The sequence below is a fragment of the Madurella fahalii genome, assembly GCF_045866475.1.
Source record: "Madurella fahalii IFM 68171 DNA, scaffold_1, whole genome shotgun sequence".
In the NCBI taxonomy this organism is placed as follows: Eukaryota; Fungi; Ascomycota; class Sordariomycetes; order Sordariales; genus Madurella; species Madurella fahalii.
This window is the reverse complement of record NW_027263971.1, coordinates 2,970,570-2,988,778: the sequence shown is the minus strand read 5'-3', so window position 1 is coordinate 2,988,778 and position 18,209 is coordinate 2,970,570. Positions and strand designations below refer to the sequence as shown.

Genomic DNA, 18,209 nt, shown 5'->3' with positions numbered 1-18,209 from the left:
AAGCCCATGCAAAGCGGGGTAATGCAGGGCAGTCACATCAATTATTCCCTTCTCTAGGCTTGGCGTCATCATGGATGGACCAAGGGAGTTGGCTCTGCGTCCCTGGTAGCCGCTGAGCGCCGACAATAACGAGCTTGAAGGAGGCTGTTGTGATTCCAGGCTAAGAACCCCTACAGCAAATCATCTTTATAAACATTAGTATATAAGAAGTCCCGGCTACAGTACTACTGAGATGCCGTTGTGGCCCTGGCGGTGATGTCTGTGTACCTGATGACAGAACCTTTCCTTTCCATAGCAGATGGACCAAGATTAAGCGCTCCCTAAATACAGCGCTTAAAGTAGTTCTCGATGGTCCTAAAGAGCAAGGCGAGAAAAAGCTTGCTTTGCCGTACGTACAACAGGGAGACTGTGAACCAATGGTCTTTTGAGGGACTTGTGGGCCCCAATATCAACTCCTAGTCGTACTACTTTTCCTCTGTTCCCCTGGTGACGCTCCGTCACCTTGGCTCTTATAATCCGACACAAGCTGTAGCCACAAACCAGCCCAGTCGACATCAAAGATAATTATCCCAACCGCTCCTGCTCCTACTCACTGAGTGGGACACCGCCAATCGTCCCGGTTTAGACGGGCAGTACCATACCGAAGTACCACGCTCGTGTTTCAATCGACCGTTCCCGAGCTGCCAACCGGCTGTCGTGGTTTCGGTACCAGTGACTTTGGACTACTAATTAGTAGGAGTGCATCACACCGTCCTCGCTACGGTATTCTGCAAGCTCCTCCGGGATTGCGTCCCCGGGCCGGTGTAGTAATGTCGCCCGTGCGTATACCAGAAACCGCTGGCAAACAGGAGGACAAACACGAACACGACAACAGCGTAGTTCATCTGATGGCCTTTGTCAGAATAATTCATCCGCCAGCAAGAAGAGGAACGAGAAGGAGGACAGTGAATGAATCAAAGGGAAAATAAGAAACTGGACCAGAAAAAAAAAAATAAAATCACTCACATTCTCCCTCGTAACTGGCACCTTCACCGGCAAGAAAAACACGACGCACATAAACAAATTCCACCCCACCGCCACCACATTCAACGCCCAACTCCACCCCCTCCCGAGATGCCACGGCCCCCTCTCAAACCTCCCATACAGCAACTTGCACACGATGGGGACCAGGTACGACACGTTGAGCGCGACGGTGCAGACGTTGAAGACGGCGCCGATGGCGGTGTCGCTGACGAGGCCGAGCAGGTTGACGGCGATCTCGAGCGCGGCGTAGAGCCAGACGGCGGCGATGGGGGTGCGGGAGCGGCGCGAGATGCGGCGCCACACGCGCGAGAGGGGGACGAGGTCGTCGCGGGCGAAGGCGAAGACGGTGCGGCTGCCCGACTGCAGGCCCGGCACGGCAACCAGGTTCATGACGGCAAACCCGGACAGCGTGAAGACGATGGCTGGCGCCCGCCCCATCGCGTTAAAGAACAGCTGCGCCACCGGCTGCCCGCTCGCGCTCGCCAGCAGCCCCCTTGGGTCCCCCATGCACAGCACCAGGATGAGGTTGAAGAGGAAGCCGACCACGTAGGTGAAGGTCGTGGCGTGCGCGATGGCTTTGGGGACGACGAGGGAGGGGTTTTTGGCTTCTTCGGCGATTCTGATGGCGGACAGTCGCGTTAGGAGGCTGCCTAACCTAAGTGATCCATATGGATGGATGGATATGGATGGATGGATGGATGGATGGATGGATGGATATGGATGGATGGACGGACGGGGGGGAATGGGGAATGGGGAATCAAACGTACCGAGCCGTACTGTCGGCGCTCGTCATGATCCACGCCGGCGTCAGGCAGCCAAAGAGAAAGGCGAATCCGGGCGGGTTCCAGCCCGACGACGGTTGGAAGTCGGTAAAGGCGTATTCCAGACTGTGCTTGTCCTTGGTCTGGACCAGCAGGCAAACGCACGCGCCGACTAGCACGCTCATGTGGAAGACGACGTAGCCGCTTGTCAGCCGGTTCAACCACAGCGTCGGGAGGCTGTTGATGGATGCGTGGACGATCGTGAGGAGTGCCATGACTGCCACGACGTGGTGTATGGTAGGTGTATAGGAGAAATCCGATGTGATGGAGATGGCGGCCAGCAGCATCTGACTCGAGGCGTATTCTGTCGCTGCGCTGCCTGCGATTGTGCCGACGAGGTTGATCCATCCTGCAACGGATAAAATGTTAATTACCCAACACTGCGGCGCTATCACCGATGTTGTAGTTTGAAACTCACCAGTCATCCAGCATAGAATGGGCACCTGCTCCTCGGGAGCCAGGAACTTGAGGGTGAAATACATGGCCCCTGAGCTCGGATATGCCGAGGATAACTCGGCAAGACTGAGTGCCAGCGCCCAAGCACCCGCGCCGCCTATCACCCAACTCCACATGATGGCAGCGGCACCACCGGCCTGGAGGCCGTAGACCCATGTTGACATGAGGGAGCCGTAGACTCCAGAGATGCTCATGGCAAAACTGAAGCTGGACCAGGTCGAGAACTCACGCTTGAAGACCTTGGCCATGTCAGTGCCGTGAACGGTAACGAACTTGGAGGGGGATGTGCTTACCGGCGTGTAGCCCATTGCCTCCAGCTTCCTGTCCGCCTCGTCCATCGTGACATCGACTGTCGATGGGGAAATAGGCGTTGCATCTCCGCTGGCCGTCACTGGGGTTGTCTGGGCTACGAGAGACCTCTTCTCCATGGCGGCGGTAGCCATCATGATCTTGGTCACCTCCGTATGGGGGTGAAGTGTGTCCGGCAGTGCGTTTGATCTGCAGCGGACTGAATCTCCTTCTGATGCCTCCGGGGGTTACGGTCTCTATTAGCTGCTTTCAAGCCCTCACCGCTGTGCGATACTTTTGGTCACAGAGCTGAATCCTTCGGAAATCGCTCGGGCCCACCAGTCCCACGGAATTCTCTGGGAGGCGCCTGGAGCGCCGACACAGTCCATATTCTTGTGACGTGAAGGTTGCGGCATGGTCTATGCAGGACTCGGTGACTGTCGGGCAGCACACCAACATCCGATCTCCTCAGTGGCAGGTTATTTCTGGTTCACGGGGCCTCGTACGTATCCTGTATGTGCTTGACAGCCCGTCACATCAGTCATCCGTTATCGGCGGCAGGGGCTTGATAAGTCGAGGAATTGGGACCGAGATGCTGCAGATGAGGAGCTACTGTGAGCATACCGGAAGCAATCCGGCTGTTTCTGTCTTACCCTAAAGAGAGCTCCCAGGTGTCACAGATTCCCCTTCATGGCGGCCTAGTAGGGGTGTATCGGAGGATTCTCTGTCTAGACCGGTCTGTCGGATTCTGACCCCATGTGGATAGGTCTTGGTTGGGCAGCAAGAGGAGCAGGCTCATCTTGCTTGCGGGAGGTGGGTTACAATAGCGCTCCGAATGGCCGGCAAGCCATGTACGTCAAATTTGACATGGGAGGGTGGAGTAATTATGGCCCAGTAGAGGTCTTTGCCTAAGGTACGGTGACCGACGGTCCACTCGAAGGTCTCGGATTCTTGCACTCTCCTATACTCGTGCTCTCAAACGTGGCATAGCACACCGTTGGGGTTTCGGATCTGGAATATGAGGTGGACCAAAATCGTTAGCCGTGAGGTACCTTACTAGGTGTGCACACTCACACGGGTGCATCGCGGCGTCCCGGGAACGTCACCCGCTCTCCGGCCGGTGGCGCTATCGGCTCTGTGCTGGCAGTCAAATAGGGAGCCGGGAATCTGTTACTAAACAAAGTCCCCAGTTATCCGAACCCCGTCCTTGCAGCCCTTCTAGTGGCAGACAACCGATTGTCTACCGGTCCAAGTGGGACTCGACATGCAGCCGGTTCATGCGCTTTACCAAAGCCGGCTGCATGCCTTGGGTGGTATCGTCTCCAGCTACCGGCCGCCGCGGATAGCGCGTGTCGGGATGCTTCCGTCACGCAACCCTGGACAGATCGGCGCCATAACCCGCTGACAGGTCCGAGTCGGAGAGCTGGGTTGGACTGTCCGCGTGACAGACTACAGGTCGCTTATTCGATGACTGTGCCATGAGGCCTTCACCGTCGTGGACCGAGACTGGAACTCAATCGGATAACGTCTCCCAGGGCGAGGGTTTCTTTGGAAGCGGCGTCTAGACCCTTGGCATCGAGTTTTCGTTTCATGGTCTTGCATGGACAGGCCCCCCGGGCCCCCGCACTCACCACAGCAGCACTCGCGACTGGCCTTATCCCCGCCATTCTTACCGTTTCGGCCGTTTTTGGCTTGTCGCATCAATCTCCGGAGATACGTACCGAAGCGTTTTCTATGCATCCTGCCAGCATGTCTCCGTCTCACCAATGGGGCTTAGGAGACCATGGTTCGGAAAAGAGTAGATGCGGTTTCGAATATTACATACCCTACTGATAATTCACTGATCATAAACCCGACACGTGGAAGAGATCAGGTTGGCCTACCCCCGACGATTCTCGCTAACACTTGATGTCCGTCGGATGCAATGTCCCGCGGTGGTGGGCTGTTACCGCCTGTTAGGAGTATGGACTTGACTTCATTCATCGCCCAAGTGCGCGATATTTGGCTTCCGGCTCATTCTCTTTTTGGATACCTTCAGTCTGCCTTGCCCTGGGCTTTCTTGTCAGGCGCACGATGGCCATACGGGTGCTCTCCCCGGGAACCAGAGGTCCCGGGAAAGTTTTCCTCAACTCAATGTATATATAAACCACAATGAATGCTCTCATCTAGAGACTCTAGCCCTTCCCTTGAACACCGATCTATTTATAAAATATTCTTCAAACACACTGTGGGTTTCATTTTGAGTCTGCTGAAGCGAAGCGTGTGCCATATAGCTAAGAGTCTAAAACCCCGTGCGTCTAGGGTAGTTACCCCTAGATAGGCGGGCGGTAAACGTCCCTGTATAACTTAAGAGAACGTGTGGTATGATTCGAAGCCGAATGCAGTGTATATCTGCTAAAAGGGAGCAAAGTAAAAGAGCGTGCCACCTCTAGTTCTTTTAGGAAAAGCAACACATCTAGATTTTCCCTTCCCGCTTCTGCACTTCTTGACCTCCTCTGCCAAGTCTCTCTACTTCCTACCCCCTTTGCTGATGTAGGATTGTAAATTCCCCTTGGCATAGCGCAAACATTTCTTTAATCAGTCAGATCAACCGAGGTGGCGTTCTCAGGTGCGGAAGAGGGCGTGGCAACGACGGTAGCGAAGGTGCTTGGGCGAGCAACCTGGGGCAGGGGCGTTCCCATCGGCAGGACGGTCTCAGAGGACAGAGCCGAAGTGGCATTGCCGTCCTCTCTGGCACCGAGAAGCCCCCCTTCAAGGTCGCGTTTCGGGGTCCACTGGTTGGAACAGGCGGTGATGTCGGTCTGAACGAGGCTGCCGAGAACACCGGCGCACTCGAGCCTACCGTTGGTGTTTTCAACAATGCCGCCTGGATTGAGGATGGTTAGAAATTAAATAGTAATCATCGAGAAAAAGAAGGGAGCCAAAGGCAGAACGGAGAAAGAAGAGATGTGGTGGGGGGCCGAAGGGGGTAATTTTTGCAGGTTTTCGTAGCCTGCATCGCTACTCAACCACATTCTTACCCATCCCTACGGCCGTAAGATATAATAGAGGGATAACATACTTAGACCGACGGTATTCCACTTCCAAGACCCGTCAAGTCTCTGGCACCGCGTAGTAAATGTGTTCTGAAAATAGTCAAACGAGTATGAATCGCAGCTATACCCAAAATTGCCACTAGATAACGTGAAATGGCGGAATTAGAACACGCTATTCATTCCAGAATCACTTAGAAGGGAGGCATACTTGGGAGTCAGCCACAGGTTTCCGTCGCTGTTGGAGAAGCACTTGTTGAACTCAAGCGGTGCCGCGCCCCAATTGCCCGCAATGTTCTTGCAGTCACACACCATAAAGACCCAGGGCTGACTAGTTGCTCCAATTTTGCAGCACTTTCCGTTGCCAGCACGCGGGCCGCAGGAGTCGGAGTAGTCTGCGGCTACCATCCAGAGCTGCGTGGCAGCCATGGTAAACACAAGGGCAAGGTGATTGAGCTGCATTTTTCTGATTGAGGATCGGGGCTAGTGGGCTGTTGGAACAAATACGAGTGTCTCTAGCGGCGGAACTCAAGGTCGATGGAGGATGCGTGCAGACAGATGAGGTTCGAGATCCTCTGGATGCTTGAAACTAATCCTAGTACTTATACTTGATCAAAACCAGACGGAGATACGCTGTTTTCACCGGAGTTCTCTCAAGTGGTGCCTCTTTTCCAGACAATATTGAACTTTCTAGGTACCTAAACAATACTCCCACAGCCGTGGTGGCGCTTTCTCACCCTTTCAGGTAAGGTATACTTGCTGACTAGTAGCGAAAAGTTCCTGTAAGCCAGTAGTGCGTATGACTTGGTGCTCACACAAAGTAAACTAGTGGAGTGCGGTCATAAGAGCTACTGCTCGGCCATTACTCAGCCTATAGGTAGGCGGCCCTCAGTGTTTGGAGAGGTAGTTTTGCCTAGATAGGCGCTTATTAAGTCAATATAAGCTATTGATTTTGTGCATTTTTTTTTTTTTTTTTTTACTGCGAGGTCAGCCTACAGGGAGGGCGCCCTCGGTGTTTAGAGAGGCAGTTTTGACTAGCACATAGGTAAGTACATTACTAAGTCAACATGATATATTGATTTCCTGCATTTTCTCGGTCTACATATCGGCCATATTTGGCTTAAAAATTTAATCCTGCGAGCCTCAGGTTAGGTATGCAGAATCAGTACCTACAACAAGCAACCAGACATAGTCCATGCCACGCCGCGCCGGTCGTGTTAGGAAAGGAGCTACCATCTACTCGAGCGGCAAATCACCCTAGCAACGGTATACCGACAAGGGCGTCAAGGTAACCTTGAAGCGCGTTACGGGCGAGACTTTCTTACCAGACTGATCTCTCTATATCCGGTAACGATATCGCGTGGCAAGCAACGAGGAAATGCTGTTGCTTGCACTCATGTCGCTCGGTTGAAGGCTAAATCCGTGTTCGCCTTGGCCGACCTTCCGGCAGTCTTTCGCCGAATCCAAATTCCCTCATAGCGCAACCCAAAGATCCTGCCCTTGATGTCCGAAAGCGTTTTGGATCGCCGACTCGGCAGAACAGGCATCCAAAAAAATGCCAATGCCTACGATCTCTAGTTCGTTCCAAGTGGGTCACAGTTTGATGGCGTCGCCCTCCGCTCTGCAGGTCGTAGGGACAGGAATGCTCAAAATGGTTGAAGAGACGGAATTTCTCGAGTGCTGCCTAACGCCTCTATTGCTCTTGGCAATGACTCAGCGCTTACCTAGAGACGGAGCAAAATCACTCTGTGAATCACTTTCTTTATCGTCACTGCGTCTTTCCTAAGTCATGCGGACTAGGTGTCCAGATCGTCTATCGAATATCAGCAAGCCAGTCTCCTGCCATAGCAGCTACTTCAGCTGTTTACGTAACCATCATTGTGGCCTCGGGGCGCCTCGGCTTCGGCGCACTGAACAATAATCATCTGGAATGGTACCTCCATGCCGCCTGTACAGGGTCCCCCCAAAATTCGATTCCAGCCATTCGGCACCGTCAAGGTTCAACCCCACTGAATACAACACGGCCGCACGCAACGGGACATGGAACGCCTTCTAAAACATATGCCCCGTCACGAAGAAGGTATCGGCATAGTTCCTTGCCCATTCCGACGTCGAACCCGAGAAGGAGATTGCAAAATCCTCCCGTACATTGTCGGGTCCGTGCTACCCATCCCGTTGTAGCTCGCTGAAAGCTGACGCGGCGACCCGACACCGTCAGTGCTAGACTTCCTAATGATCCCTCGATAAGCCCTCGTTGTGTCCCTGGCTGTGGCCACCGAGTGCCATGACACCGGGGAGGGGAATGTTCTCGGGGGCGGTGGTGCTTTTGCATTGGCATGGTAACACGCCGGCGCCGTATGCCATGAATGGCCAGTAGACTTCGCGGTGGAGAGAGCATCTCGCAAGACCTATGCAGGTACCATACGCTAGTAGAGTTACAGGCGGAAACGAGACGGTTGGGGCACATGCAGGGATTTAATCCAATTTTTTGCAAGTGCGTTAGCTTATGAACCCCTGGCATCGCTAAAGTACCTTACCCTACTGTGCCTTGCGGACACCATGTTTATTTCCAGAGTACAAGGAACAAGAGCAACCGACCACAGCAAGTCAATGGATACGACGAATAATTCTGAGGAAAATCCAACTGTAAGAGATCCGTCCCCACTGATTGCCAGCACCCCAGAGTCCGACCCTGTGCAGCAGGTTTAGGTGCCCGGTATTCCAATGGGAACCCTACCAAGTTCCGGCCGGCATGGGTGATCTATTTCGTAATTTTGTGGTCCAAACCCAATCAAAATATGAGAAAACTAAGAGTGCGATGCAAACGCCTATCAAAGCAAGAGGAAACTTCACTAAGACCCCCCAGTCAGAGCTGATGAGCTGCCGTAATATGTAGCCCGAGAGCGCTAGAGAACCAATGACGATGGGGATGCCAATCATGCCTCCCATCTCGACGATGACTCTTGTGATCCTCACCCATCGTATTGCGAGCCGGCTGAGCCGCTTGATGCTTATGCTCATGACAAACCCCGGGAGCCTTCGAAGAGCGGAGAGGAGCTCTTTCCAGTATAGAACTAAATATGTCGTCACGCTGAGCGCCATCGAGACGGACAGCCAGTGCCACCAATTGAGCTGCTCCTCGAATTCCTGCAACGTTGGTTAGCCCGGCGCGTGAAGAAGGGAAGCCAGCATAACCATCGTCACAATACTAAAGACACATACCGCAATATTCATGCTAAAGAGAGCCGCCACGAGACTGAGGGGAATAAAAAAGAAGGCCAACTGCGTCAGCTGGGCACGGCCTCGGTCTCCTTTATGGCCCGTTCGCTCTCGACAATGGTGATGCTCGACATCAGCGCCTGAAAGGTTGCTTCGATCCGATGAGACGTACTGCTCGCGTCTTCGCCTAATCTTTTTAACTTATGCCTCAGTCGGTCTTCTCGATTCACACCGGTACTTGCCCCACTGAACCCTTGCAGATGACCTCTAGGCGCTGTATCTTCGAAACCCAGGTGCTGGGAAAGAAATGCCAGCGACATGCTCTGGTCGCACAAGATATAGCGCCAGCTGCCCAGCTGCTCTCTCCATCTTGGCATCGACTCCCTGAGAATGATATCGTCATGCAAGGCCAACTCAATATCGCCAAGAGCGCGGCGTATGTTGTCCAAGATGCAAGATACATCCTCACATATTATATGTGCAATGGCGAGTTTGGTCGCTTCACTCGGTGTCTCGGCGTATTGTCCCAGAATCTGCAAGAACCAGGAAGCAGGATCCCTTTCAACATGCCTTTTGGGGTCGAGGATCTTCTCCTCGGCGGCCGGTACCCCATTAGTAGTAGTCGTGTTTGGTTCACTCCCTTCTCCCTGATCTGGCGCCGCTTCTGATATTTTGGCCTGTCTAAAGCACGGAATTGTCTCGTATGTGCTGTTCTCCTGATCCTTCCAGAAACTGAACTTGATGCCCCTGACCTGGTACTTTCGTCGGGGGTCGGCAAGTACTAACACTGTTTACAGGTAAATTTTTAATGTTGATGGGATAATGACAGAGAGAACTCGCTATTCACTCACCTGTTAGAACACCATCCACGTCCACATAGCTGTATAACGACATGCGCTCCTGGGCTGCATTGTACACTTGCTCGCCGTTTCTAGAGAAGGATATCAGGTGGTATGACCGATACTGACACCGGGGGACAGGCGAATATCTTTGATGGCCCAGGCGTAGGTTCATGGGATCATCGATCGTGTTGATGCTGTAAGGCCTGTTGGCGAGGATTCGTCGGTGGATCCAGTTCTGATGCCTGTCCTGCGGAGCGAATCGCCACCAGCTGGTGGAAAGCGCATTCACCCCTGTCTCGCCCACTTCCTGCTCAAACTCTGCCCCTCCATCATCCCCAAGATGCCCCTGCACAAATGCGTGTCGTGGGCCGGGCGCACGCCGTATCCAGTCGTCGAGGTGCTCCAGCAGAGACTCACCGCCTTGGACCATGTATATCCGCGCAGCGACCGCGGCATCTCGGGCGTCCGACTTCACGATGGTGGTCAAATCGGCGGGGAACTCTTTGGTGCTTCCATCGGCGGCGATGAGAACGCCGCACACTTTGCTATCCACCAGGGGCGTCAGGGGCGTCGCCTCGGGGTCTCGGACTAGCATCTGGTTATGCCGGGGCATCGTGGACTCTGTGTTTCCTGGGGAATTGTGTTGTGGAAGGCGTGGAGAAAGACGAGAGACTCTGTGGCGCAGAAGGCCGGGTTCGAGCAAGGCTCTCGGCTTGTAGCAGTGCCTGCACGGTACTTCTCACGCACTCATTCGCGGGGACCGCCCAATTTAGATTTTTAATTCCGCCTATTCTGTACAAACGGAACCATCAGAAGGATTGGCTTCGGAAGAAACCCGCAATTACTAGTAAGTGCGATGAATATATGACGGGTGCTTCAATTTGTGTGGGCTGTATACGCCTCTGATTCTCGTGGCTCGAAGCCAATGGAGGAAGCACCAAACCCCCGCACCTGGGGAAAGAGTAAATCATGTCGCAAACGCTTCTTGTCATTTTAAAAAGCCTATGAAGATCAAGTGAGGCTTGGTTCTTTGACGCCTGGGGATTCACCCTGGTCTGATTCTCTTCGAGGTTTTAAGGCCCATACAAGGCGGAGTGGCGTAAAGAGGATACTACGCGGCGGTAAAACCATGTGACGGTGCTAAAGTACCTTAATTAACGCGTTAATTGGAAGACATGAGCTGACCGTGCACCAAATTCTGGACGGAAGCCACCGCAAGCAAGATGGTATAGAACAATCATTCGCTGTGGCATTTAGATATGCATAGCCCGTTTTCCTTCTCACCACTGCTTTAACCAGTGTTGCAGTTCCCGTCGTATCCACCACCGATAGCCGATAGCCGATCGCTTTTCTGTTCCTTCAAGCACATACTAGTAATACAATCTCACTCGGCCCTCTACTCCCTATTCCCGGGTGCCCATGTGCCGTCCCTTCGACAAATTCACACCAAACGAAGCTCATTTCGGATTCGTTTTCCACTCGCCCGCATCCTTGACGCCCTGTGCGACAGAGCCGACACCTCTCTCGACGCCGGTACCAATGTTGGCGATGCCGTCGCCCAGGGGCTTACCAATGCCGCCCGTCACACCCGTGACCGTCTCGCCGACGCCGCGCGAGGCCGCGCCCAGGACGCCGCCGACCGTGTTGGCCAGGCCGCCCACAGTGTTGCCCAGGGTTGAGGTGACGACCTTTCCTGCGCCGGTGACGCCCGAGTTGTTGTTCTTGTCGTTGTTCATTGTGGCGGTGGGAGTTTTTGTCCTTGATGAAACTGTTCAGAGAAAGATGATTGTGGCAATGTTGATAGCTGAGGATTGAAAATTGGCAAAACTACTACTATTCCAGCGTCACCACATTCGTCCGTTTTATACTCGTGTCATTTGGACCCTGGGTGCCATGACCTACGTGTAGAAGCTTGTTGTTTGATCTTCGGATTGCCCCGCACTACGTCATCCTATCCGCCTTTGGACCCCTTGTCCATGTCCGTTTCGGTGTGGGACCCGCCGACACCAGTCTCGTGTCACGAGTGGCTGGCTGATGCGTCTATGTCAATGCTGTGCGATGACGATGACGTTGGAGGCAGTTGGCGGCCAACGGTGACCTGGCCACCTCGATTGCTGCGGTTCCAGTTCCAGTCCCAGCTCCAGCTCCAGCCCCCGTCCTTGGACGTTGGGATTGCTGTATTGCAGCTGGCCAAGAGAAGCGTCTGATCAACCATACTAGCAATCACCGTACCCCGAGACTCTGAGGTGCTATTTCAATGAAGATTTCTGGCCCCGCGATAATAACTACTGCCTAGGTACGTTGGTAGTAGTAACTTAGGCATAAGTACGCACAAGTGATAGTAGTATCCCCCATCTAAGGGTCAATTCCCTAGCCATGCCACCACCTCCGGCCTTGAACACCGAGCGATATCATTGTTGCCATGCCAGCCCTTGACTGAATGGCATGTCTGCCGCGATTGTGCCCAGCATTGCACCAACTACCGGCTAGTCCTTCTCCACCCTTCCCGTAGTACTACTATAGTGATTGCCAGCATGAGAAGGTCCTCTCGATCATTTCCGCCGGGTAAGCGGGCCGCAGCCTCCAATTCCCAACATGAAACTCAGGCTGCGCCTGCATCGACTCCATTGCGCCGCGGCTTCTTGCGATAGACCATTCTCTCAATAGCATGTTCAGTCCGGCCAAGGCGGCGTCCCTTCACCCAGTGACCGAGAGGTTAGCACGCTGATGCTTGTATCTGGTTACCGACTACCGGGTATCGAGTTCCACAACGCAACCGGCTGCAGATTATTAGGGTAGTAACTTACAATCTCGGCGTTGGTTTTGTTCTCACTCTTGAGGCGATGCAGTAAGTCCAGCTCCTCTTGGTCCCAACGCTTGCCTCCGTTCCTGCGCTTCTGGGCACCGGGTGTGGCGGCCCGATTGACTTGGTTGAGTTGGCGGGGTTGCTTAGACTGGTCGACCTGCTCTTCCTCCTCTGCCTGATCTGCCTGGTCCTCCTGCCCTGCGTGCTCGGTTCGCTCTGCGTATTGTGCGTGCTGCGCGCTTCCGTCCTGCTCAAACTGCCAAGGCACCTCGACATTGCCGGCATGGATCTGCGGTAACGAGAGCTGGGGGCCGATGCCCTCCAGGCGAATCTGGGGAACACCCGTGAAATTGCCGTCGTAGAACTCGACGACAAATTTATAACGCTCAGTGTCCAGTCGAATGTGCAGGACCTGGTTTAGCAGAACGTTCCTATCGGCTTCCGACAAGCTGTGGCGATAAGGCCAATCCGACGGGCTGTCCATCTCCCGCGTGAACCACTTGATCGGTATAAGACTCCTATCCGGCTCGGTGTAAAACGGCCAATCCTGGCAAGGACAGGAGCTGCCGTATATGGTAACAGGCTGGAGAAGTATGCGATTGAGGCAAGGATGACCGCCACGCCCTGAGGCCTCCCAAGGTGTCAACAGCTCCGGGAAACCCAGCTCTTTCGCTTTCACATTGCAAGGCTTGAGGAGACTCAACAAGTCGCCATGTACCCGCTTGAGTGGCACCTCTTCGCATCTCGGGCAGCCTTCGACTATATGGATGCACATCCTGGTAATGGACGCGAAGCGAACGGAGATGCGTACAGAGACAGAAAGGCTGAAAGATAAGAGTGGAAGGTAGAGAGAGTAAGAGAAGCTTATGGGATATCCCAGTTGACCGAAAGTTGAGACGACAGGTCGAGAACTAAGACTGGGAATTTTCAGAGCGCAGCCGAGTCTGTCATTCGCGAGTGGCAGTTGCGAAATGTGCAAAAACAGGTGCTCAGGTGAGAGAAACAATAGATCCAGGTACAAGCCAAAGGCCACCAGTGCTAGTACTAGGTAATTAAATCACATCACTGTTGTGGATTGACACGACAGTCGGAGCGCCTGCGAACAGCGCAACCCGACAGTCGGGGCCCGTCAAAATACAGTCTGCGGCGACCATATCCCGCCGTTCACCAGTTATCAAGTCATTTACTTACCCTATACATCCGATCAACCCGGGAGCTGGGAGCCTCTGCCATCAGACCAGTCCAATAATCAGAACGACTCGACTTCTGGTTACCTCCTCGACGGTCGGAACCCGCCGACATGGGAGTAACACAACGACCGGGACTCATCTCGCGCAGGTTTACAAGCGACAACATGTCCTTTTCTGCCGGTGGTTCTTTCGTCGTTAATAAGTAGTCAGATGCAAAGCGCCAAGCGTCGAACTAAAACACAATATTTTCCCAGCACTGCATCAAAGGCTGCTATTAGTGCTACCTCCAATTCCACTGCCCTATCTGCCTGCGTCTTTCATTGAATTGGATCATCTCAGCCCGACTCCTCGCAAGCCGTTCCTCGTCTCTCGCCTTGCCTCCTGAGAGATAGATGTGCATGACTCCGCCAGCAGCAAGCACTATGAAGCCGACATGTATGATGCTGCGGCACACCCATGTTAGCACCTTTATATGTGCCGTGAACAACGAACTGATGCACTGACCAAAAGACAATCATAAAGACCATGGCATTCGTCATGTCGGTGGCCCAGAGCCCACGTACTGTCCCAGTGCCACGGTCTACCATACCCAAAAGCAGAAAGCAGAATATGCCCGCCCCGATCATGGCGACGTCGAAACAAACAGACACGGGGTTGACGGCCCGCTTCCTGTCCAAGAATAGGAGCGACACTACTTCATAACTGTCGACCATGATCCCGAGGATGACCTAGCGGCACCGTCAGTATCAGTCCGGGAAGGGCGAAACGCGTCAATCAGACGGGGCCGTACCGGAAAGAAGGACGGAAACAGGATATCAACCCTGGTGGTCGGCTCCGACCGCCAATAGCCGTACAACCACGCGATGAACGACAGCGCGCCTAGCTCATAGAGTATCGATAATGATCGTCCGGCGACTTGGGCCCAGCTGAACCTGACGCCCATATTCCCAATGGCTCGGACCCGCGGGAAGCAGTTCCCCCTTTCCACGTCCATCTTCCCGATCTTGCCGCTTGCCTGCTGCACGCTCGCAGCCCTTTCGAAATCGACCTCGTCTGAGCCCTATTACCGACCACTTCTTTTCAAACGCTAGAACCTTGAAGGATATATACTCGGGCGCTGTGCCGACGGGAGACTTGTGACGCCGGAGAGTCAGGTGCGATAGTGTCGGATGTCCATTGCTGAATTCAGAGGTTCCTCCAGATGTTGAAGAAGGGAAATTGGAGACAGAAAAAACGTTCACCAAGGGAGCCTGCCTTGGTCGGGGTCTACGGGGGCCCGGAAGAACCGGCAGGGTGCCTATGGGTGCAAGAATGCGGCACGGCACTGAACTGCTTCAAGGGGCTCAGCCCATCATCGCCCCGTGGGGCGTCAAGGCTTAGATCCCGTCGCAGTCTCCGCCCAGAACAGGGGCTGACACCTGTGATTGGAGGGCCCTCTGCAGCAGGATTCCGTGTTTTTGGAAACCACAGCGCTACCTGAGACTGTTGGCTCCGTGATCCATGCCGTAGATCCACGGCTGGCTGCTTGCAGAATGATACCTATTAGGGCTTATGGAAGGGGTGCATCAAGTACAGAGCCGATTTGGACAATTACTACAAGCACCTGGGCACTTGTGTTGCAAATCAAATGGTGTCTTATCGGACAGGTGGTAACTACAGGACCTACTTAGGGTAGTACAGTACCAAGGCAAAGCCAAGGAATCGTGGATAAGCCGCCACAGCAAAGGATCTCTCCAGTCTCCACGACTTAATTGAGCGGCTCAGGAGCTCCACAGCGTCTCTCAGAAGCTCGATGCACCGCAAGGTTTGGTGAGGGATGAAGTAGCCTGTTCCACAATCCTAACGTAAGGTAAGGTAGTATTTGGTATCCCTTGCTCCCGGTACAGTAGCACCCTCTCAGACCATTACCAAGTTCTGGAACGGCCCCCACAATACAACAGCGCTCCATCACCACCATGGATAGCAAAATGTCAGCTGCCGCCACCGGTTAGACCTTGGAAGGATCTCTCCCTAGGAGGCGGTTCTAACCGTGCGGTCGCCCTCTTCGAGTCCACAGAGCGTGTGCAAATGCAAACTGCCGCAACAAGATGAAGAAGTCAGGGAGCCCGTTCCTCCCGAACCCGATCAGCATCAGAGACGCCGTTGCCTCTAGAACCAAGCCATGGGCGTGATAGACTTCGAGGGTTCAGGGGTACTACTACTACATCAGAGTGAGAGCAAACAACGAGTTCCTTTCCGAGGCTAAGATACTACTAGTAGATACCGCCAATTCTGACCAGGATCTGCTTCCTCCAGAGAAGATGGTCAATCCTCAAACATGCCCATCTTCCTCTCCTCCACTGTTTTTATTTTTCAGGTGACAGGGGTCCTCCTGCATTTCGCCAGCCCGTTGCTTATTGTCGGGTAAATCCCAGAATCTCGGCCACTCCAATATCATGTGCAGGACTAAGTACCGGCTGCCGGTCGCCTCCGCCCGTGCATACTAGTTTGAGTGGCTCCGGGATACCGCGTATTGTAGGCTGTTGAGCTCTCGTCGTGTGTTCTTCTCGTCGTCTTTGAGTGCTACAAGCTTCGACTCCAGCGCGCCATCCAGTGTATCCATTTGCCTGTATCCTTTCGCGCTGGCTCCACGGCAAACCCGATGTGTACTGTAGGTTTACTTGAGTGGTACTGCTGGCCGAATGCCGCCTTACCTTAGTCTAGTGCCTCCGCATCCCAGTTGCACCTCTAACTATCACCGCTCTTCGTCCCGAGAGCCGCATAAATAACGTGCATTGTTGTAGCAGGCTCTTATGACGACCCTAGACGATGTCAGGGATACTCAAAGAAGGCGGAGGAGAATAACCAAGTTTTCTGCTACGGCGTGCAGCGGATCTTTTGGGTAGGATGTAAGATAGAGAAAGGCAAATGAAGTTGAAGCAAGTTTCAAGGCAGGTGACATTGGCGACAAGAGCTCCAAGACACACCAGGTTACTAGTAGGGTCGACTCAGAAGCAATTACTAGCACTAATACCTCTCCGATACGCATGTACCTAGTAGGCACGTGGCTCGGACGAAAGCCCTCTCTGGTCTCCATGAATACCTTCCAGACTCGTATCTTTTCAAAATCCAGGCAACTATAGTGAAAGAAACAAAGTGTGTACAAAGTCAGGAGCCAATGTTTGGGACCACCAAGTTGCTTTGTACTCTTCCACAGCTCTCATTTCAAAGCTTTGTACATAAGTACGAAGAACTGTGAACTGCTGTGTGTAGACAGCAATCTATTGAATCAGACAGTCCATAAGTGCATGCTAATTCCAGCGCTCGGCAAGACGAAAACGCATCATAATGCATAGAGGGGGCCAAGCTATTACAGGACCGGGCTGATATAAACATCATTCGTCACGCACTGATGCACACCCCTGGTCATCCGCGTTATGATCATGACCTATGATAGTAGTATTGGGTTCAATGACGTCCAGGGACAATATTTGTCTGGAGATACGAAGATGCTCTAGTGTATCTACACATTTCCACGTCGTAAAGGTACCTTTTCAGGACATTGGCCGTCAGCATGATCACACAGCTACCCTTCTATGTCATGCACTCCCGGTAGCCTCGCCCAGATGATGCGTGTCTCGGTCGTCCACAAGCGTGATCCCCGTCCAGGACCCGCCTAGCCGACTCCCCCGGCCGACTCCCGCCCCGCCATCCTGGCACTCCGCCGGGATCAACCCTCTGGGAGCTCTCGCCGTTGCCCAATCAAACGGGAAGCATGCACTTGTCCCAATCTCGCATCGGCGACTGCATCCCTTTCCTCCTCCCATTCCGTCAAAGCAACATTCATTCTACATACGAAACCTTCCCTCATCCTCTTTTCCCATCAAGCCGCCATTCCTGCAAATCCTCGACATGGATCGATGGTAAATTCCGTGTGCAATCAAGATGGATAGACGAAGAAAGATAAAAAAGGAAGAAAAGAAGCTCCACATTCTTCCCCTCGCGGTAAGCAGCCAGCCATACTTCTCAATTCCTACTCTCATGGTCGCCGGCATGGCTAATCATCGCCGCCTGGCGTTTTACGCACCCAGAATTGCAGCCCTGTGGAATTGGACCGTCGAGTCTTTGACCACCTTGAGCATCCTACCTTACGTCGACAGCGACTAGGAAGAGGCCGTCCTTCGCCAATCGCGTATTGCGATTACAGTAGTGGCTGAACCCCGATTCAGAGCAAGCGCAAGTTTCATCAATACTGATTCCCGGTTCCAGGAGCCGCTACCGGTACGGGCTCCGGCGTCGGCCTATTTGAAGTTTCATCGTTGACTTTGTATTAGGGAGTGGTTTAGGGGAAAGCAATAAAGCCCGATCAGTCACCGTCAGCCCCCGGAGTCCATCCAAGTATCCGATCCCTCAAGCGCAGGAAATAACAAGCAAGAAGCGGGACGCAGTTGGAAAGATTGTGGGCATACCATACACATCCGGGATGGAAAAATACCAAGAGTGAATGCTGCTAAAACTTTGGATCAAGAGATGGTAAATGCGAGAGAATATAG

The 18,209-nt window shown here is 53.4% G+C and overlaps 7 protein-coding genes across 7 annotated transcripts; all 7 read right to left on the bottom strand.

Annotated features, from left to right (window-relative positions):
- Positions 1-743: 743 nt before the first annotated feature.
- Positions 744-2,743, bottom strand: TPO5_1 (polyamine transporter tpo5; the record flags this gene model as incomplete). The annotated part of the gene is made up of 5 exons (XM_071056347.1): positions 744-884; positions 1,006-1,642; positions 1,791-2,193; positions 2,263-2,539; positions 2,594-2,743. The coding sequence occupies 5 exons, from the start codon at positions 2,741-2,743 to the stop codon at positions 744-746; spliced, it is 1,608 nt and encodes a 535-aa protein (XP_070912448.1).
- Positions 2,744-5,161: 2,418 nt separating this feature from the next.
- MFIFM68171_00924 (uncharacterized protein) lies at positions 5,162-6,082 on the bottom strand (the record flags this gene model as incomplete). Its single annotated transcript, XM_071056346.1, has 3 exons — positions 5,162-5,454; positions 5,650-5,762; positions 5,832-6,082. 3 exons carry the CDS (start codon positions 6,080-6,082, stop codon positions 5,162-5,164), a joined length of 657 nt encoding a protein of 218 aa, XP_070912447.1.
- Positions 6,083-8,353: 2,271 nt separating this feature from the next.
- Positions 8,354-8,854, bottom strand: MFIFM68171_00923 (uncharacterized protein; the record flags this gene model as incomplete). The annotated part of the gene is made up of 2 exons (XM_071056345.1): positions 8,354-8,767; positions 8,843-8,854. 2 exons carry the CDS (start codon positions 8,852-8,854, stop codon positions 8,354-8,356), a joined length of 426 nt encoding a protein of 141 aa, XP_070912446.1.
- A 53-nt stretch (positions 8,855-8,907) lies between these two features.
- Positions 8,908-10,294, bottom strand: MFIFM68171_00922 (uncharacterized protein; the record flags this gene model as incomplete). Its single annotated transcript, XM_071056344.1, has 2 exons — positions 8,908-9,626; positions 9,691-10,294. The coding sequence occupies 2 exons, from the start codon at positions 10,292-10,294 to the stop codon at positions 8,908-8,910; spliced, it is 1,323 nt and encodes a 440-aa protein (XP_070912445.1).
- Positions 10,295-11,138: 844 nt separating this feature from the next.
- On the bottom strand, positions 11,139-11,417 carry MFIFM68171_00921 (uncharacterized protein; the record flags this gene model as incomplete). The annotated part of the gene is made up of 1 exon (XM_071056343.1): positions 11,139-11,417. The coding sequence occupies one exon, from the start codon at positions 11,415-11,417 to the stop codon at positions 11,139-11,141; it is 279 nt and encodes a 92-aa protein (XP_070912444.1).
- Positions 11,418-12,283: 866 nt separating this feature from the next.
- MFIFM68171_00920 (uncharacterized protein) lies at positions 12,284-12,971 on the bottom strand (the record flags this gene model as incomplete). Its single annotated transcript, XM_071056342.1, has 2 exons — positions 12,284-12,376; positions 12,489-12,971. 2 exons carry the CDS (start codon positions 12,969-12,971, stop codon positions 12,284-12,286), a joined length of 576 nt encoding a protein of 191 aa, XP_070912443.1.
- Positions 12,972-13,957: 986 nt separating this feature from the next.
- On the bottom strand, positions 13,958-14,671 carry MFIFM68171_00919 (MARVEL domain-containing protein; the record flags this gene model as incomplete). Its single annotated transcript, XM_071056341.1, has 3 exons — positions 13,958-14,120; positions 14,182-14,405; positions 14,468-14,671. 3 exons carry the CDS (start codon positions 14,669-14,671, stop codon positions 13,958-13,960), a joined length of 591 nt encoding a protein of 196 aa, XP_070912442.1.
- Between the last annotated feature and the right edge of the window lie 3,538 nt (positions 14,672-18,209).